At 38.3% G+C, this 27225-nt stretch overlaps 1 protein-coding gene across 3 annotated transcripts; it reads left to right on the top strand.

The window, feature by feature from the left end:
- The first annotated feature begins 676 nt into the window (after positions 1-676).
- Positions 677-26470, top strand: TUBGCP5 (tubulin gamma complex component 5). Of its 3 annotated transcripts, XM_086477124.1 has the most exons (24): positions 677-837; positions 3857-3910; positions 3990-4098; positions 6201-6297; positions 6890-7000; positions 7546-7625; positions 8102-8237; positions 9250-9367; positions 10794-10883; positions 11426-11519; positions 11833-12079; positions 12308-12510; positions 13285-13400; positions 14722-14990; positions 16036-16234; positions 17621-17809; positions 18750-18932; positions 19216-19300; positions 19404-19524; positions 20473-20651; positions 21420-21545; positions 22135-22223; positions 24134-24234; positions 25401-26470. In XM_086477124.1, exons 1-24 carry the CDS (start codon positions 677-679, stop codon positions 25445-25447), a joined length of 3204 nt encoding a protein of 1067 aa, XP_086333250.1. In that variant the 3' UTR covers positions 25448-26470. The 3 variants fall into 3 exon arrangements, with proteins under 3 accessions (XP_086333250.1, XP_086333258.1, XP_086333265.1); XM_086477132.1 differs by lacking the exon at positions 6890-7000; XM_086477139.1 differs by lacking the exons at positions 677-837; positions 3857-3910; positions 3990-4098; positions 6201-6297; positions 6890-7000 and having other exon boundaries at positions 7552-7625; positions 13336-13400.
- The last annotated feature ends 755 nt before the right edge of the window (positions 26471-27225 follow it).

The raw sequence follows: 27225 nt of genomic DNA, 5'->3' as shown, positions 1-27225 counted from the left end.
GCCTCAGAAGAGCTGGGTGGCAGCCAGGCCTGTCGGTGCAGGGCGGTCTGAGCAAGACGCTGAGATGCAGTCTCTCAAGGAATACATACTCAGCAAGTACGACTGAAACGGGTCACAAGGGAGCTGTGAGCTCCTGAGAGCTGGGAGGACGTGGAGCGCAGAGCCCTCGGGAAACCTCCGAACGACGGAGCGACCACCCCGACTAACCCATTTCTGACCCTCCTATCAAGACGGGTGTTGCGTGGTGGTTTGCTGAAGCCAACTCCGCACCGCAGGGCCAGCCCCGGCCCCTCACCTGGACGCCCACCATTACCCAATTACTCATCCCGGGTGTCGTCTTTACGGGGACATTTCCGAAAATAAGTGACGTCAGGAAAATGCTGCAGAAGCGGGGCCGGAGGGCCATTGCCACTCCGGGTAAGGCCGGACCCCTCACACCCCTTCCCGCCCCCGGCCTCCCTTCACCCCTCTTCCGCCCCGCGCATGCGCACGACCCGTCCCCGCCAAATCCCCTGGGCCGACTGGGGAGCAGGCTCTCGCGAGAAGTCCCAGAGAAGTCTCGCGAGAAGCGGTGACCGCCAGCGCGGCGGCGGCGGCGGTGAGGGGCGGCTCGGTGGCGCCTCCCGGAGGTGTCGCGCCCCCCGCCCCCCCCCCCAGCTCGCCCGCCGCTGCGGCCATGGCGGCGCCGTTGGCCTCGCCCGGCCACCGCAGCCGGTTCGAGCAGGAGCAGGACCGGGCCGTCCGCGCGTTGGTGCGCAGCGTGACCGGCCTGCCTGAGGAGGAGCTGGGCGGCGGCCGGTTCCAGACGGCGCTGAATTTCGCTTGGTCCAACTTCAGGTCAGAGCCCGCCGTCGGGGAGAAGCTCCGCGGCTGCCACGGCCCCGCGGGGCCGGCCCCACACCGGGAGGGAAGCGCGGCCAGCCCTGCCGGGGGCTCCTTGCCTCGGCATCGCCGGGGCGAAGGGCCCCGCTCGCTCGTTCGCCCCCAGCCCCGTTCCGCTGTACTGAGGGGCGGCGGTGCGGTGTGGGCCGCCCGGCAGCCCTGCCGCCTGCTCACCTGGAAGCAAGGAGGGTGCCCTGTGGGTGCTGGGGTGTGGTGCGGGGCCACGGCCTGCTGTCCCTGCCGTGCGCGGTGTCGGGGCTAGCACCGGGTCCCTGTCGGAGAGCCAGTGGCTATGACTGTTACTCTGAAATCTCGGTCTTTTAGGGCTCTTCTCCTGATCCATAAAAGGGTACATTTCAGCATCTTCATTTAGCCATCCAAGTTTTTGTTTGTTGGAGGGAAGTCAAGAAATAATCGTTATATGTAATGAGCAAGTAAAGGGAACTCCACCAAATCGAGATAAAGTTTCTGGCCAAGAATAATGTGCTGCTTATATGAAAGGTTATCAGTCCGCAGAAGAGAATGTGTTTGATGTTATTTGAGCTTGTCATAAACATGGTCTTTATTAACCTGTAATATATATTGTCTGTGTCCCTTTAATTCTATTACACCGCCACCTAAAATGTCTTTAGTAAAGTTTTACACACTGCTTATCACAGTTACCACAGTTGTTTCAGTATCTGCTGCCATTTTTTGCACGATCTGTTTCCAGTTTCCCATACTGTCACTAACTGCTGCCTCTTTGGAGTGTAATGTACTTGCTTAACTTCATGGAGCAAGTACCTAATCCATTTAAAAATCAATGCTACTTACATTTTTATACTGTTTAAATCCATTTTGGGGGGTAAGCAATGGTGTAACTGTGTTGCATCAAGTCAGGTTGTGAATCTGAACTAGTAATAGACAAATAAGACTATTTTAATAACCAGATAACTTTTGGTCAACAGCAAAGGTGAGTTGGAGGTGTGGGAGAGCTGGGTATGACTTGCAGCCGACGTTCTGACAAGTTCAACTCTTTGCTGAATTTTGAGGAGGCTAGTTGTATTCATTGGGAATGTAGGAATATGGTATTTATAACTGCGCTCTCCCTGTGTTCCTTATATTTACCAGAAATATTTTGTGTAATACATCATAGGAGTGCGTTTGTTGGTTTTGTAGCTTCATCAAAATAGGTGCTTGTAGCAGTTGTTGTTCTGAGCCTGCAGATTGGTAATGGTAGCAGGGTTGCCTGAGCCACATAAATGCACCTTGTCTTCCATCTCCTCTTGTGACATCTCTCCTTCTGTTTCAGTGACCCAGTTGCTTGTGTAGCTATGTGCTCTTTTAGATTGGGGAATTGTTAGGTTGTTTTTGGTTTTGTTTTTTTTTAAAAACAACATGGCAGGAAAACAGAGGGGCTGATGCAGAGTTGATAACAAACTGGTTTTGACAGTGAGGGTTGGGAAGAGGAAGGGTTTTATGCCAGAATTGTTGTCTTAAGAAATATGCATGGAATGTCATCCTGAGATTGACTAATACCGTATTTCCAAACTGTAAGACCTGAGCTTGTAGCAGAAACTCACTTTAGTTTCAAGTTTGTGAAACTTGTGGTTTGTATTGTTATATTCGATGATGTTTCTATGCTGCAGTTCTTGGATTCATCTGTTTCTTTTCTTACAGCACGCTAGTCCTCTTCTATTAGTGATGTTCCCAACTTGCCTAAAAAAAATTGATAGTTTTTTGGCATGTATGCGTTAGGGTCATTAATTAAAGCTTTAGGTAATAGACTAAGGGAATTTCTCTAATAACTTCTCTTCAGCTTAGTTTTTGTTTTCAATGCAGATTTTTTTTTTTAATTGGTCTTTCCAGTCTGTTGTTCTGAATCTTCCAGTTCTTGTACTTACCTCCATTTCCATTTGAATTAGTGCTTTCCTATGTACACTAATGTGCTGTAATAAATGAGATAAGCTATATTTTCTTAGCATAAATGTCAGCTACCTAGTTAATGTTACATTTTGTCATGCTTTTATTCCAAAGCCTTACATACAGCTGAAACCAGACTAATGGGTCTGTTGTTAACAAAGTAATTTTTTTTTTCTTTAATATGGACATAGCTTCATCCTCCAGTGATGCTTATTAAAAATCCTGGCTACCTGCTTTACAGTTTTGTTTTCTAGTTCATTACTTGACATTGAGGTGATTTTAGATTGTCTTTCCAATTCAGTCAGTTTAGCTTAACTTTTGCTCCTGGTTCAGGTCCAGTAGTTTCCATTTCTGTCTGTGGCTGGGAGAGTTTTACCCCTGTGTTCTGTACAGTTGTTGCTGGAAGCTGAGGCAAAACGCTAGGTTGGCTTTGAGGGCCTACATATAGAGTATCTTGACTTTGTCCTCACTGCTGTCATGTCCCATTCGCTGTTTTTTCTCTATCTTATTCATATTCCAGTTGCTTCTGCAAAGTCCATCTTACTTTCCACAAGTCCATATTTTGTCCCTATATGTGCTGCCTTTGGTGGTATTTCTTTCTTTACTTTGATTAAGCTCTCTCTTCTTTTAGGCGCTGTCCTTTACTATTTGTAAAGGAGCTTCATTTGGGTTTAGAGGCCTTCCCACGTGGGTCTTTGTTTTGCCTGTGCTTGTGATGCAAGTGCCAGGTAGTTTTTTGTGCATTTGACACAGATACAGATACAGTTCTTGATCTTCTTGCTCCACTTAACTGACAGCATACTTTAGTTGCTTAGTTTGCTGATAGAGAAGTAATTTTCCATTCAGCTCTTTCAATGGAACCTGCGTTCCCTTTTTCCATCTTCAAGGTCAATTGTATTTAATCCTTCTTGAGCTAAGAGCCACTGAGATTAAATTTTGTTGATGTTTAATGGTTTCTGAACTAAGAATGCATTATTAAACTATGTTGTCCTTATATATGTAACCAAGATTTATTTTCTTCCTTACTTAAGCTTCCTTTTAAAAGGTATTCTAATACAGATTTCTTACACAGATTTCACCGTTTTCTTGATGTGAACAGTCACAAAGTAGAGAGGACTATAGAAGGGTAAGTTTTATGCTTATGGATTAATACTGGATTAGTTACCTTTTTTCTGAAGCATTTTTGATACTATTTTTGTTATTAGAATACATGAAAAACTGATAGTTCATTCTGACCTTGGAAAAGCTGCAAGCTGGAAAAGACTAACAGAAAAATTTCTGAACTCGCCACTCCCAAGTATTGAAGAAACAAAGGTGCGTATGTTGCAATTTCCTTGTTCTTTTTGTCCAGCTCTCTTGCATTTGTACTGACAATGGGGACTTCAGCTGTAATGTTGTGTCGGAAATTTCGGATTACTTAGCAGTGAGGTTTGCGGTTGCTGTTCAGGTTAAGGATTTTCAAGGTCTTATTCTTTAGTTTCCTCATTTATTTTAGAAATGTGTTTATTGTCTTGTTGGGGTTTCCACATGCGCAGTTTCATGACTTAAAGGACATCATCTCATTGCAGAGCAGATGTTTTATGGTCAGCATTGTACAGATGCTGTAGCTAGAATCTGGATTCCCGTCTGTTCTAAAACAACAGTGAACTGAGCAGTTCTTACTCTTTGCCCAATTTTTTTTACCTTAAGTAATGTGTCTGGACGTTTTGATTTCAGTATTTCCAAATGTAGTGCTCCTGCCCTGTAGCTTCCTTGTTGAGGAAACATATGTGTATGTTTCACCTTTGATGCACTTTGTATGAAGTCCATTTAGGATACGGACTGGATGGATACGGCAGAAGTCTCACTTGGACACTTTCCAGTGTGGTAATTTAATAATGAATTTGATCTTTGAAAGCGGAAAGTTCCTGCTATTGGGAAATTTAAGCTTGTGACACAAGAGGTGGTACTCTGTATGGTGATATTCTTTGATAGGGCAGTGTGTTCTGAGCTGTAGTCTGACTTTACTTCATATTGAACTGACGTTTACCTTTCTTTGCTCTGTTTTAGGTTTTCCCTAATTTGGGGGGAAAACCCTGGAACCCTCAATAGCTTACATGTATGTTCAGTTACTAGACTGTACTCTTCAGATTTTTGAAGAAGTACCTTTAGTTGTGCTTGTTTTGAGAGTTGACTAAAATTAAAAACAAACCGACCCAAACAAAAGCTCAAGCAAACACTTGAATGTTGTGAGTATCCTAAGACTTGAAAGAGCTTCCTCATCCTCCTGCCCTGGCCTTTTGAAAATGCAATTGGGGTATAGCTGGAGATACACAATATCTCATACTTGGGAAGTTAAACTGCATTTAATTTTTAGTAGTGGCACTTAGCTGGGAAGGTTGAGTATTTAACAATTTTATGACTGGTAAGGGAAACACTAGCTTGCATGTGTGATTTTGTCAACAGCCTTCTGGTGTTCCTTGACAGACTCCTGTAGAGTCAGTAACGTTCAGTAGGAACATGCTGTATTCCGTATATACTCGATGAGTATGATGCCGCTTTATCAGAAATTTGAGATTTTATTTTTTTTTTAAATACAAGTGGATCTCATTCCCAGACAGCTTTGTAAGCGTGTGTATCTATGTGCCAAAGTATACAGGATGTAGGTAGCAGAATCTTCATGTGTCGGATATGAAATGGTCTGCTGAAGAACTTTGGAAAGTTAGAATCAGGCCAAAGAAAAGTCTTTCTTAACTAAGAAATGGTTGTACTGTAAACAGATATTAGGGAATAGACCACAACACAGATTTTGGCAGCATACCAGTGTTGGCACAGTATTCTAACCTGGTTGGAAGCCTCTTGTTTCACAACCACATTAGTGCAATATTGGAGGTAAAGATGCATCCTTAATGCTTTGTGTTGTGTAGATTTTCAGATGAAGGAAGGAAGGTAATGTGAACGTGATCTTAAAATATAGGGAATTTGGCAAAGTGTTTTAGCTAACTTCATTTTAGCCTCTGTTTGAAATAATCAACCGTACCCATAAGGGAACTAAGACTTGGTTTCCTGCAGGCCCATTACCTGTGTCCTTCTGCCTCATCCACATTAACGTAGCTGTCCGTTATCCCTTGTCCTCCAGTGACTTCTTACTTCCAGAGTTCCTCTTAGCTCTTTTCCGTATTCCTAGACTATCAGCTCAGTAAGAGGGAGTTTATGATGCTGTGGTTACTTTTGGAGTATTTATATGTTGATTGGCTAATTAGGAGGTAAAAGAGAACAAATAACTTTCAGTATCATGTTGCAGATGTTCTTTTTGTAGTTCAAGACTGGGGAATGGGGGCTGATGGGGAGCTTCGTGCAGATAGTAGGCTGAGTTTGTTCCTAACTGAAGTCTTTTAGACTACTTATTGACTCGCTTTTTTTAATGTGTTTTAAAGACAGATACACACTATTCCATACTGTCTCTTCTGTTGTGTTTGTCTGATTCTCCATCCAACACCACCTATGTGGAAAAACCAAGAGACAAAGAAGTGGGTAAGTTTTCATGATGTTTATGTTGCTAATAGAATCCATTAACACAATCTCATGAGAAGGATGTTTTCCTCTCCATTTTATCTCCTTCACTTCAAGGTGCTTTATTGATTGTCTTTTTGTGGTTTATACCTTTAAAATAGCCTGCAACTCCTTCATACCCCCATTTATGTCACATCACCTAATTAAGTTTTCCAGCCACCAAAGTACCTTGGGAGCTGTCTTTGACTTGTACCGCTATCTCTTACTAACATTCTCCACTTGTTCAGCAATGCTTCTGTGCTCAAAGGCAGACAACGGGGTTCCGTCCTCAGTCTGTGTCTTGCACTTCAATAGGAGGACTGCTGAAACAGCTGTGGTGATGTAAATTCCTATGTTCCCTGTGTAGTCAAGGAAAGGGAGATACTTTTGAAGGTTTCTGGAGGGAGATCCCATCTGCCTGCTTTCTAAAGTAGGACTGTTTTCACTCAGGGCCTAAAAATGAGGCTTGTGCTTAAGTTTGAGTGGATGCCATCCCCCATTTGTTTACAGTGTTGTATCATAGACTGAAAGAAGAATATTTCAGACTAACCTAAAGAAAATCTTGCATCTTAAGATTCCTTTTTGAATGATCTCTGCACATTCCCTCGGCGGTGTTTTGAATGCACTTTCAGCCCATTCCAGGAATGTGAATATGAAGAGGTTATCTCAAACAACACTAATTACAGTTGAGTAAGCTTCATGTTTAAGATATAATATATTGTAAGTGTGATTTGTTATTTTTAAAGTATTACACATCACTTCATGGCTATGTGGTGTCTTTTTTGGAGAGTAAGAGAGTTCTTGCTTTATGTTGTTTACAGTCCAGGATCCTTGTGCATATGTAAATTAATACGTTTAGAATGTTTCCACCAAGCTAAGTGGGACTAGTGACAATAAGTGATATGTTGCATTCTTGCATGTTTTTCCAGGATTGAAGTGTAGGGTAGTGTAACCTAGTACAGATAAATGTGCTGATGGCACACTGTTGTGTATTTTGAGTGTATGAGCAGCAAAATTGAGAATTAATAAATAAGCAATGTACATGGTTGATACGTCACAATTTACGTGTCTGAAAGTGTTAAAGAAACAGTGGTGTAACCTTAAGTGGAAGGGAATGCCTTTTGGTTTAGATTTAGAGTAACAATGTAATTTTAGCTTTGGAAATGCTTTTAGAGGAAAAGGAAGTCAGTTATATGGTATTTACTATTTTTATGTTTGTACTTCTCTTAGAAAAGGAAGAAGAATTTGATTGGGGAAAGTATTTGATGGAAGGAGAAGAAATCTACTTTGGCCCAGGCATTGATACACCAGTAAGTAATTTCTTAAGGTAAAAAGATCAACTGTATAAACTGGTTTGAAGCATGTGAGAGAGACGATTTGTATGCTCTGTATGATTCTCACAGGATTACTGGTTTGTCACTTCTTACTTGATAGCAAGAAATACACACAGACCCAAGCAGAGTAATAGTAAAACAAGTGCTTTTGTTCTTCATGGTATTTTGACTTAAGCTTGCAACTAAACTGGTTCCTTCTGCTGACCCCAGCCTGCTCCTAATCAGAACTGGTTGTTCTCTGATCTTCTCCAATTCTCTCATTTGTCTGCTTATTAATGTTATGTATAACTTATAAGTGTCTGCCACAGACTGTTTTGTTAGTCTTAGTGTCCTGAATTTACTTTATGGTGGCAGAAAGAAGAGTTTATGTTCGGCTTCTCGGGTCAATAGGAAGTGAATATAGATCTGTCTGTCATGTACTGAAACGTACTGGGTTTTGTTGCACTTAATAGGATTGGTCTGGAGAAAGTGAAGAGGAGGAAGACGCTCAGCCTTTAAGCAGGGAGGACTCGGGTATTCAAGTGGACAGGACACCTTTAGAAGACCAAGATCCAAATAAGAAAACAGTACCTAATGTTTCCTGGAAAGGTTAGAATAAGCTCTAATTCTTCTGATATGGTCATACATACTCAAATGTAGCAAGCTAATGTGGCTTGCTTTGTTATTTTTTAGTGAGGTGTTATGTTTTAGACTTGTAGTTTTAAGGTGCACGTTATTGTTCACTACTGCTTGTTTTATTTTTAACAGTAAAAAAGTAGTAAGGAAGGTTTGATCTGGTTTGTGTTGATGCTGATGGAGTAGACTTCTGTTTATTTCTGTAGAAGTTCACATGGATATTCCAATATAGACATGAAAACTTAGACAGTAAATGTAGCATGTAGTTGTATGGGTATAATGTAAATTTTTTATTATTGAGTATCAGAATGCTGAAACAAAATTTGGTTGACAACAGAAACATTGTGACTCCGTTTTGGGTATGAAGCATTTTTGAAAAAAAATTTGATGTAATTAAACCACTAGTGGCTTACTCTTGAATAGCTTCAGGGAGTATTAACTCTAGCTGTATATTTTTGCATAGAATATTGTTGGGTACAGGGTACCTTATACCTTGCATAAGAAGACTGTGTAATATTTGTATGTCGTATAAGCAGTAGCCGCCTTAACAGGGGTTAGGTAAAGTTTTCTTGATAATCACATCTCCGTAGAAAACATTTTCAGGTAATATACTAAACGCATAGTAAAAAAGAACATAGTGACAAAGTTGGTGGTATTTGGCAGTTTATTTTTTAAGTCAGCTTGGTTTTGTATATAGCATTTGAGAATTGCCCGAGACAGAAGTATACTTTCCAAGACCTGGAAGACTATGTAAATCTCCAAGTTTGTTTTTTAGGAGATGAAGCATTTCTGTGTAAATTAACTTGTGCATGGTGGTATCATATATCTGAGTGCAGTAAAGTGTAAATAGTTGTAAAATGTAATTTATTTGAAAAGATCTGTGACTCTGCAGCTGAGCGGATAGGCTTATTAATAACCTTTTCCTGTGTTTTATAAGCATTTCCTGAATAAATAAAAATACCTCATGACTGTCATGTTTTCACAGTCGGTGAACCTGATGCCCGCAGCTGGCTGGAGCAGCATGTAGTTCCTCAGTACTGGACAGGAAGAGCTCCTCGCTTTTCACATAGTTTGCACTTGCATTCCAACCTAGCTGCGGTCTGGTAAGAAAACAGTGTCACTTACGTATTCCTTACTTGCATATAATGCTAAATAATGACTTTATTAAACATCTTCGCTGTGGAAGCGTAAAGTTAATATAGTTATTACTGTTTTAGTTAAAAACAGAATTAAAATGGTATGAATTAGTAAGATGAACAAACAAGCTGTTTTTTATATTAATAGATTCTTTTTATTTAGTTTTTATTATGTTTGTCATATCAGAGGGAAGGTTTTCCTTTTTCAAAGAAGCAAATCTAATTGTTGAATTCTGTTTGGGTTGACCCTTATGAAGGTCTCTGAGGAACTGATGTAGGTGGGTTGTAAGTGGTCCTGAAAAGCAGGAGTACCCTAAAGCTTAACTCTTTCTTTGCTTTTGGTGCCTCCCTTCAAAGTTAGTCTTAAATACAGTTTTTGTGTGGGGAAGGAACGTAATTAAAAAAATTAAAAATTAAAAAAAAAAAAAAAGGCATCCTGATTCTTCCCTCTGTCCCAAATTCTGATGTATCAGTACTGCAGTAATACAGATTATTAGATTTGTCTTTGGTTCCTTAAGGTAATGAATTTCTTAATCAAGGACTTAAATTTCGTTTAGAGTCAATTGGTTATCTAGCCAGTTACAAACTAAAATTTATAGTGAGTATTAGGAAATCAGTAGAGTAAATAAAGCAACGCTCTTTCTGTTGCCGTGTTATATGTTATATATAGGTATGATACATAACCAGTATTACTTAGTTGGGATTTTTTGATTTGGAACATGATTACATAAATTTTGCCACTGATGATGATATTGAGTCAAAATGCTGCAAATGCAAATAATCCTTCTATGCTTTGCCAAAATATTGAAAATACTCTGGAAGTTTTACAAAGAATTGCAGAATACAAGATGATAAGGGAAAGTTCTTCGGTGGCTGTGAACGTCTCCGTTTCTTAAGTAAACTTTTGACCTAAAGTGTGAATTTTCTTATATGGGTTAGGGAAATTGATATTTTACTTTTTAGCTTAGTATTTTTAACAGAAAGTAGTCCTGTAAGTTTTCACAGCATTGAATGTGAAATAATAAAATAATCAAGGATCAAGAATTTAAAAAGCCAAACAAACGGCAAACCCAAAACAAAACAACAACAACAAAAAATCAAACCACAAAAACCAAACCCACTCAGATTCAGTCCTTCAGGTATTTGCTACTTGATTGCTTGTCTTGTTATGTATGACTAGATGATCTTTGAATGCTTTCCATAGTGTTTTGCTTAACAATATGAAAACAAACTCTGCTTTTGTTTATATACTGAAAATGCCCCCATGAGCATTGAATCTACTCAGATAAAATTAGAACAAAACTGAGCCTTAGGATTATTGCTTCGTTTTTACTTCCAGGTGATTTAGCTGTTATTTCAGCCACTAAACTGTCTTCATTTCGTTTTTTCTAAGGGACCACCACTTGTACACCAGTGATCCTTTGTATGTGCCGGAAGAGAGAACGCTAGTCACTGAAACCCAGGTTATACGGGAAACACTGTGGTAAGAGCAACACCAGAAAAGCTTGTGTTTTATATTTTAGTGTTTCTGTCAAGGAAATGAGAGATTTATCTTTGAAGTTGTGTCTGAAGAAAGAATTAGTACTGAGCTTTTAGCTTGCACCATTTCTGACAATAAAGATGCTGCTTATGTGTGTTAACCATTCAGATTCACGAAGGAGAAAGTAGCTTACTGCTTCTTGTGCGCATTGATTCTTCCAAGTCTGTTAAGAAGAACTTGTTTTTGTCCTGCTCCTGTGGGTTTTTAATAGTGTCCAATTTTAGAAAGTAGGTTTGAGTCATCCTGCAGCTGGAAATTATCTCAACTGGGAAGGAACTTTAGGAGATGCTTACTTGATGCTAGTGTTTTATTGTTCTTGTTCTAGGAACAACTTACAGTGCCAATAGCATCACAGCTGATCTGTGGTCCCCTTTTAGTTGAAGAAAAGGAACCTTTAGGCAAGGGAGAGCTAATTCTTTTATTAAATATATAATTATGAGTCCATTAACTGGGAAAAATTACTACTCTTCTTGTTTCTTTTCAAGGCTACTTTCAGGAGTGAAAAAGCTTTTTATATTTCAGCTGAATGATGGAAAAGTGGCTGTGCGGAATGATATTATTGTAACTCATTTAACCCATGTAAGTTGTTTCTGAATCTTAGCTGAATGTGTCTGTCATTAGGAAGATATAATTTTGGGGAACAGGAAATTAAACTGCTTGTTGAAAAATCACTTTTCCACAATTGTGTTTTGACTAGATTAAGAGCACCTGACTTAATAGAACTGAATGGGCTGCTCTGAAAATGTGATGAAGCGATAGAGGTGGCAGAATTGTGTTATGTTTTAATTCATAGAAATATCTTGTGATTTAATTTTTAGGCTTTATAAAATACTAATTTTTATTAGATGATTCTAAAAAGTTGGGGGTTGGTGTTTTGTTTTTTTTTTCCTAGAACTGCCTGAGATCTGTATTGGAGCAGATAGCGGCATATGGTCAAGTTGTGTTTAGACTACAGAAATTTATTGATGAAGTGATGGGACACAGCCCGGAAAGCATAATGCATGGAACAGTTTCCACTCCAAAGAAAACCACTGAAGCCCCGTTCAGAACCTACCAAGCTTTTATGTGGGCCTTGTATAAATATTTCATTAGCTTTAAAGAAGAACTTACTGAAATTGAAAAATGCATAATCAACAAAGGTACAGTGCAAGGGAAATTTTACAAGAGGAGGGCACACAAGGAAGTTTTAATGAGGGAAACATGAAAAACGTTATGCAGATACATTTTGAAACTGTGAAAGATGCCGTGCTGCTTTTTAAGACCTCATTAATAACACTGACAACATTTGATTTTCTGTTAGATGTTACTTTTGTACAACTTTGATTGTCTGTCGTTTTGTTGGTTTTTTTTTTTTTTTTTTTTTACAGATAAAACAGTCACACTTTCAATAGTAATAGATAAGCTGTCTCCCCGACTGGCACAGCTGAAGGTACTTCATAAAGTTTTCAGCACAGGAGTAGCCGAAGTGCCACCTGACACTAGAAATGTTGTACGAGCATCTCATCTGCTTAATACTCTGTACAAAGCTATCCTTGAGTATGACAGTGTTGGAGAAGCATCTGAGCAAACGGTAGGGGAAATCATTCCTTCCTTAATTGAACAACACACTAGAAGATTTAGTAGCTTAAATTCCTTTATGGTGATGGAGTATATGCTAGCCTTCAGCTACCGAGGATTGAGGACAAATTTGGTGGCCATAATGCATTACTGTTTTCTGATGTGAGTTCCCTCAGCCTGGGCAAAATCAGATTTATGAGGAGATCGGCAGCAGTGTGTTTTTAGGACTGAGAGGAGGAACTGTGGGGAATTGGAGGCCGGGAAGCTGTTAAAAAAGAGGGACCTTTGAAATGGCTTTCCCTCCTTCTGTTTCTGGGGCTGCATAATTCAGTTAATGTTGAAATGTGGAGTTTGGTTTTTTTCCCAGTAACTTGTTGATTATACTACTGAAAATATGTCATTATGTCTTTTTTTTGTTTGTTTTCTACGTTATAAAACCACAGAGTGTTTTATGACTATCCGTTACTGCTTAAGAAATGTTAGAGTGGAAAAAAAACTCAACAAAACCACACAACCACAAAACCTGCTGTTTGGGTCTTGACTGTGGTGACAAAAGTAACAAGGGGAAGCAGACACAATGCGGGCTTCCATTAAAAGTCCTAAAGCTGTAATTTTTAGTTTAACATTTTATCTTTAAAAATCCTGAAGGGTAGTTAGGTTATAATTGCACAATTAAGAGGTTAAGCTTTGCCATACTGCCATACTGCTTCTAATGTTTAGTATAAAAACATTCAGCCACTTTTTCTTTTCTTCCCGCCCCTCCCCCCCCCCCCCCCTTTAAATTCAGGTATCCCTTCTGTTCTCTCTCTGGGTTGAAACTGTGAGGCCATACTTACAGACAGTGGATGAGTGGATAGTCCATGGTAATTTGTTTGATCCTGCAAAGGAATTTATCATTCAGAGGTAGGTATGCTGATACTGGACACACGTAATGCATTGCAAGTATCAATGCAAAACCGGCTGTAGAACCTAGGAAGTAAAGGGTGACAATAAAAGTAGGTTTTCACATTTGTTATTTTACTTAAGTAGAATTAATTTCTTAATTGTACTTTTATAACTTGTCTCAAACTTCCCATTAGGAAAACTGCATTAGATATGGAGCCCTACCAGGTATTGTTCTGGAATACAAATCAATTGTTTTATTCTTTCCATCTATACTAAATAATCAGCAGTCTGACTCTGAGTGTGTTGACATTTTTAGGAGCAATTAGCCATTTTTCAAACCCGAGATGTTTGCAAAAATTACTAATTTTACTTTTTAATTCTTCTCCTAATCTATAGTTGTTACAAATCAAATGCTATTTACAATTACAATACTCACTGCTTTGGACTTCTAGTATAAGTTAGTAAGGTGTCTTGAATTACATGTGCATATCCTAAACATTACTTGAGCTGTTAATTTTTCTTCTGTTTGTATGCTACATTTTGCTGATCCCTCCTCTGGCAGCCTGAAGTAGAAAGTGAATACAGAAATCAGAATTTGGGCTCATAATTTCAATTCCATTTTCCCCTATCTGCTGAAGTTAATTGAACCTCTGTCTGTTAAGGCAAGTCATGGTGAACCTGAAGTAAGAGAACAGGTCTAGTACTACTGTACTAAAGCCTTAGTAGCTGAGCTCTTTAACATCCTTATTATGTCCTACTTCACTTTTCTTTCTGTGGTTCTATAGTTGTGTTTTCAGTGCTACCAACAGGGGTGATTTCAACTCTTATTTCTATTTGTCCTTCATTTTAATTGTCTAATTTGGGTTGTTTTCCATCTGACTTCAAAGACCAAACTGTGTATCTGATGTAAACAATACAAAAAAGCAAAGTGAACTAAGAATTGAGTTTTACCTGCTCTAGAATTTTTCAGCTTTCCCCGTAGTATTTGCTTCATTGTGGGTTTTAAATAAATCTGCAAGTCAGTCACTAATCATTTTATTACTAAGGATGTGTGCCACTGTAAATAGTTAACTTCCTGGACACGTTTAATTATAATTACTCTGCTTTCTTGAGGGGGTTTATCTCCTGTGAGCTGATTCTTTATCCTGCTAAAGCTATTGTCTTTTTTAGACCTGTCTAGATAGTCTGTGATGTGAATTAGCTTATTTTATATAGTTTTGAAAGCTTCTTCTCTATTCTAGAAGGGCAAATCATAGAGTAAAGATTATATGCATGTTCTAGTAATGAAGTTTCATCTTTTGAAAAGGGAAATACTGAGCAGCTTTTTATTTCTTCACAGAAACAAAAATGTTCCAGTTAATCACAGAGATTTTTGGTATGCTACCTACACATTATATAGTGTGTCAGAGAAGACAGAGAATGAAGAGAAGATGAGTGATAATGCCAGTGCCAGTTCTGGCAGCGATCAAGCCCCTTCAAGTAGGCAGCACACTATGGTCTCTTTTCTGAAACCTGTGCTAAAGCAAATCATCATGGCTGGAAAATCCATGCAGCTGTTGAAGAATCTTCAATGCAAAGATGGCTCTCCGCAGCAGGCCGCGTCAAGAGGTGAGGTGTCAGTCTGTCAACTATGATGCCTTAGGGTATCTAGCAGTTTGGGTGTACCTTTGTTTGTCTGTTTGGTTTGTTCGTTGTTTTTTTGTTTTTGTTTTTTTTTTTTGTAGTGGTTCCACAGTTTTGAAATAATAAAACACTCCCATGTTGAATGTCAATGCCATGGTTGGTAACTTCAGGTCTGATTGAAACCGTTTACTCTTCCAATGCAAACAAGTGACAAGGGAAAAGTGAATAAAGATTGAGAGTTCCCTTTGCTTTCTATTGCTTTAAATTTTTCTTAAATTTGTTTTCATGTGCCTGCAAAACATTACAATTTTTTGGTGGGAGGGTGGAACGAACCCAACAACCCCGAAAGTAGCCTGTACTAATAGTAAAGCTGTTTTGTTTTAATAAATAGTTGTTTTCCATTAGTAAGTGGTTGAGTAATTCTGAGAACATGTGCAACTTTTTTTTTTTTCCTTTAAACAAAAAGCTTCCTAGTAATTAGGTGAAAGATATTTGATTATTTATCTCAAATGATTGTAAAGCATAGTACAACAGTGTAACCAATATTGGTTTTTTTTTTTTTTTTTTTTTTTGTTTTTTAAGAAAACTAAATATTTTTGTTTTGCTGTTTCTTAATGTTTAGAAGTAGAGATAGTTAAATTATTTTGGAAACTCTCTACCTTTATTTCCCCCTTTGGTGTAAGAATATAATCTATTCTAGTGAATACTGAAGGGTGATTTCATGTGCTAACAATTAACTGCCTTTGCACCTGGAGGAGGAAGTGCTCTAGCAGTTTCAGAAACATTTTGTGTTTCAGACACCCATTCAGCAATCCATCTGAACATATGCCTGACCTTAGGCATTGGACTAGTTGTACCGTTTTAGCAATACTTATTTAAATATGTATTTGGATTTTTTCCTGAAGAGTGGCCTAAATTTAGTATGTTAAAAGTTAGCAAGTAAATGATTGGCTATGGAGTTATTCTTTTGGTTCGGATGATGTTTTCTCTTAGACCAAAATCTTACCTTGGAATGTGTTGCTCGCTGTAGACGCTGAACGAAAGAGTTTGTATACCCTGTTCTTGGAATCGGTGCAGTCTCGCCTGCGGCATGGGGAAGAGTCTGTTCTAGAGACTATTACAGAACAGCAGGCCACGAAGCAGAGCTTGATAAAGATGCAGTCTATAGCAGAAAGACACTTGGAGCTGGATGATGTCCATGACCCACTGCTGGCTATTAATTTTGCCAGGTAAACGAATGATTTTCCTGCTATTGTTGAGAGCAATGTTCTGCCTGGTGACGTTTGGTAGACCAAATTTTTATTGCTGCTACTGCTGAAAACAAGCAGAATAAAGAGGAGCACCAATAATCAGTGATGGAAGATAAGTAAACGCTACCCTTGTGCTTAGTTAAAACCAATTAAAATCTATGAAGAATCTGCTACTCACATCTGTTGTTATGGAAAATGAGAGTAGTCTTTATCACGGCAGGCTTTTAGCAAAAAGTGATTTAATAGCGAATGCTGTTGTAAAATCTAAATTTTTAAATGTCTCTGCTTGGAATTTGTACACGGTGTCTTTGATTTGCAGAAAGTATATTCTCTGAAGAAAGCAGTTTCAGTTGTGCTGTGCTTAAATTATTTAACTTTTAAAAGCCTTCTAAAACTCATATTAATTGCGTAGAAATTCTTCATTCTTCATAATGAGGGAAGTCATATAGGGCTTATAAATGACTTGGAAATTAGCAGGAAAGATGAATGCTAAAAAAAATCTCACTTATTTTGCGATTACAAATGACAGAATAGCATTTATGTTTTTCCTAAATACTAGTTGGCAATTCGCATCCTTTCATTTCAGTCCTAGGAGGAGTTTGTTTTAAATAAATCATAATTAATAGTAGATAAGACTCTATTACTTTCCTTCTTCGTTGGGACTATTCTGTTTGTCAAAATTGGTAGATTAATTCAATGTCTGACTCATCCAGTCTATCAAGGCAATAGCTGCTATGAGCCAGGCTTCCTCTTACAATGGATTCAACTAGCAAGAAGCTTTTTACAAATTGTTATAGTAATTTGATCCTTTCTGTGACAAAATAATTAAACTTGCCAACTGTAGACTGCAGATACTGTCTTTCCATAGTACAATATTACAGATGACATAGAGGGATCCCATATTTAAGGTGCCTCAAACCAGTTCTCCATGTCTGTGGTTTTTAGTTTGTTGTTGAATTTTTGCTTGGTTTCTTTTATTTTTGTTTCCTGGGAATTTTATCTGACTTCTGTACGTGCACAATGCAATTTTAAAAGTTGCTATGGTAATGGGTTTGTTTATTAAGCTGTGCAGTGTTTGAACTTGATGATGTTGTTTTTCAGAATTATTTCTTGAGCAATCATGTGGTTACAGTATGCCATCTTTTTTGGTATTCTTATGCCTCGCCGTACAAAAAGAGTATGAAGGATCACTTAATAGGCTTGATACATGCTATAGTTATGAAACAGCTTTTACTACTTCTGCACCATATATTTTAGAGTAGAGGATCCAATTTTGATTAACATATTTGAAGATACGACATTTTTGTGTTATATGTTGTATGAATTATGAACCTTCTTCCCTAAATAGTTTGTTTTATTTTGAAGATTGTATTTGGAACAGAGTGACTTTCACGAGAAGTTTACTGGTGGGGATGTTTGTGTGGATAGATCCTCAGAGTCTGTGACCTGCCAGACTTTTGAACTGACACTGAGGTCTTGCCTTTATCCGCACATAGACAAGCAGTACTTGGCATGCTGTGGTAATCTGATGCAAACTTTAAAGAAGGATTATAGGTAAGAAAGTAGACTTGTTTTTCCTTAACACATTTTAAAATTACCAGTGGTATGGCAGTATGCTAAAAGCAAGAATTTTATGTTATGTTTCTACTCCAATTTGGTAATCAACAAGAAAATCATTAAGAAGGAAAGGGGGATCTAACATGATAGAATCCTGGGTGAAAACTTGGTCTAACTTAAATCAACAGCAAGGCTATCATTTGTCTTCAGTGAGAGTTCAGTGGGGAAATTGTTTCAAACAGTACTTTTAACAGTGTTCTCATTTGAAACTGGAAGACAAATTTTTGGAAGCCAGAACATATTTGTTTAATATAATATTCAGTTCTGATACTGTAAAATCAGACAAAAGACTATATTGCAATATTTTTATATTACCCAGAATGAAATGACCTGTTCCTTTTACCTTTCAAGTGGTCATAAGTTGTCATGTATTTAATCTGTCCAAATACTTAATGTATTTATAGCCACAGTTCTTGTGAGAGTTGGAGTGCTACTATTCTTCCTACTTCATCTGAGAAAAGGAAAATCTATATCCTAATTTTATGGGGCTTTGTATTAAAGTCTCTTAGACAGAACTCTCTCTGAGATTGCATCTTCTTCCCTAAGTTCTCTTCAGGAAGAGGGACAGGATTGCCAAACTCTAAGCTATTTCTGAAAATGGCTTAGCCCATAGGATAGCTGCATACCATGAGCATTTCCATTGAAGTTACTGGGGCTGTTCAAGCTTACAGGAAAAAATGGCATGGTTGTTTTGTTTTATTACAAGGTATGTGAAGGCTGTCTGAGGTTTAAGCAAAGAATTTGCTATAAGCTTTGTTAAGTTTGTGTTCAGTAGTGAGTTCGTAGTGAAGAGGTTTTTTGTTTCTGTTACAGTTGTGTTTGATTTCATGTCTATGGTTAAGACTGGGGAAATGTTCTGTGTTTGTTCCCTGTTTAGGCTTGTAGAATATTTGCAGGCAATGAGAAACTTTTTCTTACTTGAAGCTGGAGATACCATGTATGACTTCTATACATCTATTTTTGACAAAATTAGAGAAAAGGAAACTTGGCAGAATGTTGCTTTCTTAAATGTTCAACTTCAAGAAGCCGTTGGGCAACGCTATCCAGAGGACAGTTCAAGGTAAAATGCAAAATCCTGCAAAATACAGTCTAGCTGTGGTTCCTCCACACTTATCTATACTAATGTACTTAACTTGCATAGCGCAATACTAACGATTGTGTACTCATTAGAAGAATCTGATTTAATCAAGTTTTGAGCTGCTGTCATCTCTTCTACTCAAGTCAACCAGATTAGATCAGGCAGTTGGTATTTAGCAATAAGAAATAATAATTAAAAAAAAATTAAACTAACCACTAATTTAAAATGGATTATCACCAACTAAATCACTTGTTTCCTTGCATAGGTTGTCTATATCATTTGAAACTGTTGATACAGCAAAGAAGAAACTCCCTGTCCACACCTTAGATGGTTTGACATTGAGTTACAAGGTAGTGAGTTAATATTGCTGTAGTTCTTATTCTAGACCAGATCTGAAATGTTATGTTAAAGTGACTTACATTTTCAGTCTTGATTACCCTCTCCTCTTTTTAGGTTCCTTGGCCTGTGGATATAGTTATAAGCTTAGAGTGCCAAAAAATCTACAATCAAGTTTTTCTGCTCTTACTGCAAATCAAGTGGGCCAAGTATAGTCTAGATGTTTTACGATTTGATGGTAAGAAACTTCTGCAATGAAAAATACTCTAAATGCTTGTTCTGTGGTCTAAGGATATAAAGTCTGCTGCTTTCTGCAGTAAGTAGTACAAACCAGTGAGAATTTTGATTCATTCCATAAAATATTAATCTGGTTTTTTGCAAATTAGATACATTAAGCAGGGCATGTTTCACACTTCTTTTCAGCCTCAGAGACAACCCTCCTTTGTCTCTTTGATTCAGTTCTTAGTTACATTGGAAACTTTTTACTTTATTCTTCAGACCTTGCTGTTGAAAGAAACTGTCTACCACACCCTAATGTTTTGCTTTATTTGTAATCCAAGTTTTTATGAGTAATACCTCACAAACAACGTAAGAAAACAAGATGAAGAAATACTGTATTTGAGATTGAAACAGTAAGATATGTAGTTTGGAATACCTATTCTGAACTACAATTTAAATATTTGGGGATTGTAGAAAGAGATCTTTTGGTCTCCTTCACCAGGTTAATGTTTATACTTTTCCTGTCCCATGTGGATACACACTGCATGTCCTAGAAAAATAAATTAGAAAGTTGATGGGTTCATCTAAATTTTGTACATCAGTTAATTAACTCTTTTCCTAAAAGTATGTGGTTTTCTGTTGTTTAAACTTTATGGGTATAGCTTTGTGCTTAAGTCTTTTCTCCTTTGTGGAGATAGTATACACATTTGTTTTTAATGTAGGTGGGTTTTTTCTATCCTTTCACATAGTCTTTAGCTCTTAAATAGCATTTCCTATTCTAGTATTTATCAAATTGCGTTGTACATATACTATCGAACTATTCTGTATGTGGTTGCTGTATTTTAATAACACATCGGCGTTGTGTGCAGAATAATAAGAAATAACAAATTTCAGTTTTAAGTAATGTTTTAGCTACAGTTTGTCTTCATAAGCACTTCGATGTAATACTCTTGCCTTTTCTTTTTAGAACTAGTCTGTGCTGCAGAAAGCCCACAGGTTAAGGAAGGAACTCTAGTAGAGCAAGGAACGCTTCCTCTATTTGGACCGCAAACAGAAAGTGTAAAACAACAAATACATCGCATGTTCCTCTTAAGAGTGAAACTTATGCATTTTGTTAACAGCCTGCACAACTACATCATGACTAGGGTTTGTCTTCTATCACAATTTCATTTATATTAAAAACTTGTAACTGGAGGGGCAGTATTGATTTTCTTATAAAACAACAACAAAAAAAGGGCAAAATCTAATCTTAGTCTAGTAACCTTCCTGCAAAATGATTTTGAGATAAACATGTTTCAGTTTTAACTTGGCAGTTTTAAATCAGTAATTCTGAAACTGCCTTAGACATTTTGCTATTACTAGTTCTTTTTGAGTGTTTCTCCCAGTGCTAGGTGACTGAAGCAGAGTCATGTAAAAATAGGTTTCTGTAAGCCCTTGCTTTCTTAAGAGATATTGTGCTTAGAAAAGTATTACTGCAGACATTTTAGTTAAATGGATCCTTCTCAAGGAACTCTAGTACGCAGATCCAAAAGTGTATACGTGACTTGGGAAATTTAAAGGCAGTGCCTGTAGATTCATATCTGCTCTGCTGTTGCCTTTTTTTCCCTTTAATAAAATTAATATACTCCAAGTCAGTTCCTCCAGGGATAGTCTCTCTGCTACTGTGCAGTGGCAGTATTCCTATTTATGTGAGGAATATCATTGTGCAGTTGTGAAAAGAGTTTGAATTTTTTGCTATTGATGGTATTTTGCTATTGATGGTCATTTGGAGGTTGAGCCTAATATTTGAGAGGGAAGAGTGAATGAATTAGGCAATTCTGCACTCAAAAAAAAAAAAAATAAAAAAAAATTGGAAGAGAGTTGTAAGCACTTGTGTGCAACATGGAATTTAAGAACTCTGGTCATCTTTTTAAGATTCTTCACAGTACAGGCTTGGAGTTTCAGCATCAGGTAGAAGAAGCCAAAGATTTAGATCAGTTGATAAAGATTCATTACAGATACCTATCTACAATCCATGATCGCTGCCTGTTGAGAGAAAAGGTGGGTAAAAAACCGGCGTATTTGATATATTGAGTTTAACAGGACAAGAAAGTAGTTTAGTAGTAACTATGCTGTCTGTTTTGCAATTCATACATGCTAAGCAATATATAGGTACTCTTGAGGAAATGGTAGCTTTTCCAGCGTTAACATTGAGATCCAGTTTCTCTTACAAGTCTCTGCTCAATTCTGTCAAGGAGAGAAGATAAAATTAAATTCTTGATATTGGATGTTATGTGATTCGTTTGTTTCCATGAGATGGGAGGGTTTGAACAAACTGAGGCTTGGTAATGTGAGAGTTATACATACTGGTATGGCAGGAAATGGAGGTACATGGCTAGCATAGTAGCCTTTTATCCCACATACTCTCTGTGCATAGTCCTCATCAAAATAGTGAGCCTTTAAGTGAATTAGAGAGCAAATACAAAACACATCTAAAATTCGGAAGAATCACATTGTACTGAAGAGATTGTGTTTACAGATCGGTTTAAATGGCATGGGATACCTTTGTGTTGCAGCTTAGTAATGACAATTGTTATGCTTAACAATGAATTTCTGACTGTTGTTCCTGTTGTTTTAATTGTTATTTTAGGTGAGCTTTGTGAAAGAAGCTATAATGAAAGTGTTAAATTTAGTACTGATGTTTGCAGACCGTTGGCAGGCTGGTTTGGGGGCTTGGAAGTAAGTATACACGCCTAAAATTCTACATGGTTATAATTTCACAGCTCGGAATATGATTTCAAGATGTTTTTGTGTGAAATAACTGGATTTGCTCGATGTTTAACAGCATATACCAGCGGCTAATTGCTATTTCTTAGCAAAAGTTAGATTTATTTTAGACAGAACTTAACAAGTTCATGCACTTGTGTCAGTGAATGTTCAGTATTTTCTAATTAAAAAGGTGGCCAATACAGGACTTCTAAGTGTTCGAAAAGATCGTAGAGCGTAGCAGCAAAGAGTGTTTTCTTTTTCTTTGTATTTGTTCATAATGGTAAAATGAGAGGTTCACAGGTTTGGTTTATGATCGTGTTTCCTGGTGGTGATTTAAAATTATAGGCAGCTAGATGTTGACATTCATTAATTGGTTTATGAAAAGTGTAATTGTTTAGTTTGACTTTCATTCTAGAAGGCAATAGATTTTTATTTTATTTAAAAAAAAAAAATATCTAAATCTAATCTCTAAACCTCCTTATTGTTCTAATCTGGAGTGTCCAAATTACAAAGCCTTGTAAAAAATCTGTGGTAAAAATGTAAAGCTGTTGAAGTCAACGAAAGTTCTGCCATTGACTTTGGTGTCAAGATTTTAGTGCAGAATGTTTGATTCCATTAGTTCAAATGCTCAGATTTTGTGTTATTGGTAATCTGAAGGTGTTTTTGGTCTGTCCTTTCCTATAGTACCTTTTCTGGAGAAACAACCTGGGGTGGGTGTCATAGTTGGGATTTTTAGAAAAGTGTGCTTCCTTATGCACTGTGATTGACGTTAGAAACCCACCTGTAATTTCCAAGATAAGATTAATGTGTTGGTCTGTGGATCAGTTTCTCTTCTCTAAGCCATCCCTTAGAGACAAGATTAAAAGAATCTGCTTTAATCGTGTTTTGACGCACCCCAGGGTGCGGTTTGCCCTCTGGGCTGCCGGGACACACTGCTGGCTCTTGTGGAACCTGCTGTCGACCAGCACCCCCAGATCCCTTTCTGCAGGGCTGCTCTCCAGCCGCGCCTCTCCCCCTTTGTACTTGTGCTTGTGTAACCTGCTGAAGGAGGAATGACAGTGGGCAAGCCTCCAAAGCTATGTCTAACGCTCAAGGGTTGATCTACAGCCCTGAGACCAGCTGCTGTGGGCTGGCTCACGTTCATCTTTTTCAGAACAGTTTCCCTTTTGCACAGGTGCTACCTAGCACTTGGATCCTGCTCTCCTGTGGCATTAGGAAGTTGCTATTTTTGGAGTGCTTTTCTGATTCGAAGTGTCAGAAATAATTTGTGAAGGTTGTTAATGACTGAAGCTCGGGGCATGTGGTTGCGTGCCCTTGGATGTGGGAGGAAAAAGTCATATCTGATGTAGTGTCATCCCTATCTTCTTGGGAGAGGGAGGAAAAAGGAGAGGAGTGACTATTGTGATCTACATCTTCTCCCTCCTCTGGTGAGCGCTAGCTGGCACAGTCCACAGTGGAATTCAGCAGCTGGCTGACAGTAAAGCGGTGTGGGTGTCCCTGTTTTATTTGGCAGTGTAGGTTTACCCCAAGATGCTCCGAAACAATAGGGACCAGGAATGGCTGTCTTGAAATATAAAGCTGTGTAGGAATACTGGTTGTCAGTTGGAACAACAAAGTTCCTCGTAGTCAGTGCAGAGATTTCTAAGATGATGAGGAAATTATTCATGCCATCTGAGCACGTGCATAGTGCTCAGATGCTTCTGTCAAAATTGCCTTTGTTTTCTAGAAGTAGTATACACAGACATAACTGAAATACTGTAAGTTCAAGCCAGAATGCCGTGCAAGGAGTACTTTGTCACTTACTGTGAAGTTTTGGTCATATTTTGAAGATAACGTAGTGGCTAATCTGTTAAGCATTCCTCTGTTAAACTGTTTTGTAGGATGGAATCCATAGAGAAGATGGAATCTGATTTTAAAAACTGTCACATGTTTCTTGTAACTGTTCTCAACAAAGCTGTCTGTCGAGGCTCTTTTCCTCACTGTAAGTACATGAGGCTTTTCACATACCTGCACTTACTGGGACACAAGCTTTACTAGGAATGCATTTATGTTTTAATCAGAGAATGGTTTGGGTTGGGAGGGACCTTACAGACCACCTAGTTCCAACCCCCCTGCCATGGGCAGGGACACGTTCCACCAGACCAGGTTGCTCAAAGCCCCATCCGACCTGGCCTTGAGCACTGCCAGGGAGGGGGCAGCCACATCTTTAAACAAATACATATCTTTATATATCTTTAAACTATAAACAGTTTACCTGTTTTCTTGAGGAGGGGATGCTGATGTAGCCAAGCAAGTGACAAGCAGTTTTCTAAACAAATGAATGAAACTTAAGTTCTGGAGGGTGTAGAAGAGCATTCTTTTTGTCGTTGTTGGATGACAGCTGTGATATATCTTGAACAGCTGAAACTTTAGTATTATGGTGCCTCAGCTGCAGCTGCATCGAGCTCTTGGCTCTGCCCATCTGTTGGAAGTTACTTCCTCTGTACCAGAAACAGCAGAAGACAACATGTAGCCTGTAGAAGGCTACTTGCAGCCTGATACTGGCTTAAATTGCTGATCAGTGTCAGTTTGAGTTAGGGGGGCAACTGCTGAATGGGGCCAGCTGGGATGTAGGTGCATGTTCTAACAGGTTTCTACACCGTGTGTAGATGTGGTGCTTAGGGACATGGTTAGTGGTGGATTTGGCAGCAGTAGGTTAGAGGTTGGACTTGGTGATTTTAAAGGTCTTTTCCAACCTAAACGGTTCTGTGATTCTAAAGAAGGTAGTATCTGATGTCACTGCTACTCAGTCCACCAGAGCTTGTCTGCAGGAACCCTCTGTGAGAGTGGCTTACTGCATCTAACCCCCCACAATGTTTATTCATTTTTTTTGTGTGTATGGGTACAGCAGTTAGTATTTCAAACAAACGAGGTAATTTTTTACCCATGCTTGCCACCTGAAATAACTAATGGGTAAATGATGGTGAATTATTGTCTATAAACTGTCAGAGATTAATAAAATGTCTTACTGTCTTAAATCCTTCAGTGTTACAGTTTAAAAAATGAACTCTATCTTCCTTTTGAACTGTAGAATTGAATATTGTGATAAATATTTGCAGACTGCTGCAAATGCAAATATTAACTACTTTTTTATGGTTTGGTTTGCAGTGGAATCTTTAGCTTTGTCACTGATGGCTGGCATGGAACAAAGTTAACACCCGAGTCCATTGAATTAATAAAGAACAAAGCAGCGTTATGTTGAGATTCCCTTGTTAAAAAGCTGTAACCATTTTATACTCCAGTTTGAAATATGTACAGCTAAAGCAGCTGATGGTTTGGAGCTCTGTAAAATATTTTTTAAAGGAAATAATGTACAGGTGTTTAAGTGTATTGGTCATGGCAGTATTTTTCTTTATATGTATATGCTTCAACATCAAAAAACATGTACAGTGTAAAATTCATCCTGTATAAACAGTCTTACAAATACACTTAAAATGTATTTCATGCTGTAAAAGGATTTTTTTGTTTGTTTAATTATGAATAATTGCTGATTTACTTTTTCCGTGAATTTTGCAGCTGTGAATAGGTCACAGGGCAGTGTGGGGTGGTGTGACTCAATTCTTATTAATCAAAAGGTTGGTTGAGTTAATTTTTTGGTCCCTTTTCCTTTGAAAAAAGGCTAAGAAGCATTCTTCTTATTTGCTTAATGGTTCTTAAGGACTCTTTGGGAGCAGTTATGACTGTTACAATAAGCTGATGTAAAAAATACAAGATTAACTTATCCAAATGGATTATTGCAGACCATAAAATACCAGTATTTTTATGTTAAATGGTCAAATGCTTACTAATTTTGGGGGTAACTCTTCTCGGTTTAAGTAGGATCAAGATCGTGGTGTGTGATGTTGATTTTTGCATTGGATTGTTGGGACGTTTCGGAGGTGGTCAGGTATGACTTGCCCGTTCTGCTCCTCCTAACCCTTCTGCAAACAAAGCTAACATCTAACAGGTGATCTCCTGTAAAGCAGTAGATTGTAACACAGAAGGGTACATTTCTGGAGAAGTAAATGTGGAACGTGTTCCGCACAAGATGACGTGCCCTGTCTCCTCCCCATGAAAGTTTCTCTGTGATTCTGGCATCAGTACACCTGCATTTCAAAGAGAAAAATCGGTCATAGCCATTTACCTATTTATTTATTTATTTATTTGAATAAATAAAAGATGTAATAATTGGAATTTCACCGTTGTTGGTGTTTCTGCTGAAATCCAGTCAGTGACTTAGCAAATTTGAGGGCTGTTTCTGCAAGGTAAATGAAATTTATTATTACCAACTGTGAGACTCTGTGGCTCGCATCATAAAACTATTTTTTTTTCAGCTGTGAACTAATAATTACTTCATATGAAAATGGGTATTGGAGTTCTTGTTTGAACAGGAGATCTCAAAGGCTTCTTCCAAGTTGTAGCCATAAAATGTTCTCGGGGGAAACAATTTTTTTAAAATTTATAACACTGGGAAACTTTCTGCTGCCCCGTAGCATGTTCTTTCTTGGTTTTACTTTAGAGAACATTATGGTTTTTATTATCCGCTGTTACCACATGACACGCTTTTCCAAGTGGGTGTTTTTTTGTGGTAGGTGGACACACCTGTTAGCACAAATAATTTGTACTTCCAGTTTACCATGACTGGCTCTCATTTGAGAGTCCGTGTTATTTATTGCACGCGGAGACAGCGTATGTTCTTTATTAACTGGTTCGGCCCACTCAGGGTAAAACTGAATAGCATACTGGTAGTTTTAAAGGGCATACTTGTACTAGGGAGTTCAGCACTTGTGTGCTCAGGTTCATTACTTCCTGAGCGTATGTATGGCTTGTGCTCTGTGCTTTTAAAAAAAGTCTAACAAGTGGTTGCTTTGTTTCTCCTTTCTATATGGTGGTTGCCTTCAGTGAAATTACTGCTTTTCACAGACTTACCTTGGATAATACTAGCTAGATACGG

The sequence above is a fragment of the Leptosomus discolor genome, chromosome 1 (genome assembly GCF_034619465.1).
Source record: "Leptosomus discolor isolate bLepDis1 chromosome 1, bLepDis1.hap2, whole genome shotgun sequence".
Lineage (NCBI taxonomy): Eukaryota > Metazoa > Chordata > Aves > Leptosomiformes > Leptosomidae > Leptosomus > Leptosomus discolor.
This window is presented reverse-complemented; position numbering and strand designations above follow the sequence as displayed.

Excerpts from the sequence above, each read along its gene's own strand:
- TUBGCP5 (XM_086477124.1), top strand. The coding sequence starts at position 677 with ATGGCGGCGCCGTTGGCCTCGCCCGGCCACCGCAGCCGGTTCGAGCAG. Across the intron at positions 838-3,856 it reads TTCGCTTGGTCCAACTTCAG|ATTTCACCGTTTTCTTGATG; the intron begins GTCAGAGCCCGC and ends TTTCTTACACAG. Across the intron at positions 16,235-17,620 it reads CTGGCTATTAATTTTGCCAG|ATTGTATTTGGAACAGAGTG; the intron begins GTAAACGAATGA and ends TTTATTTTGAAG.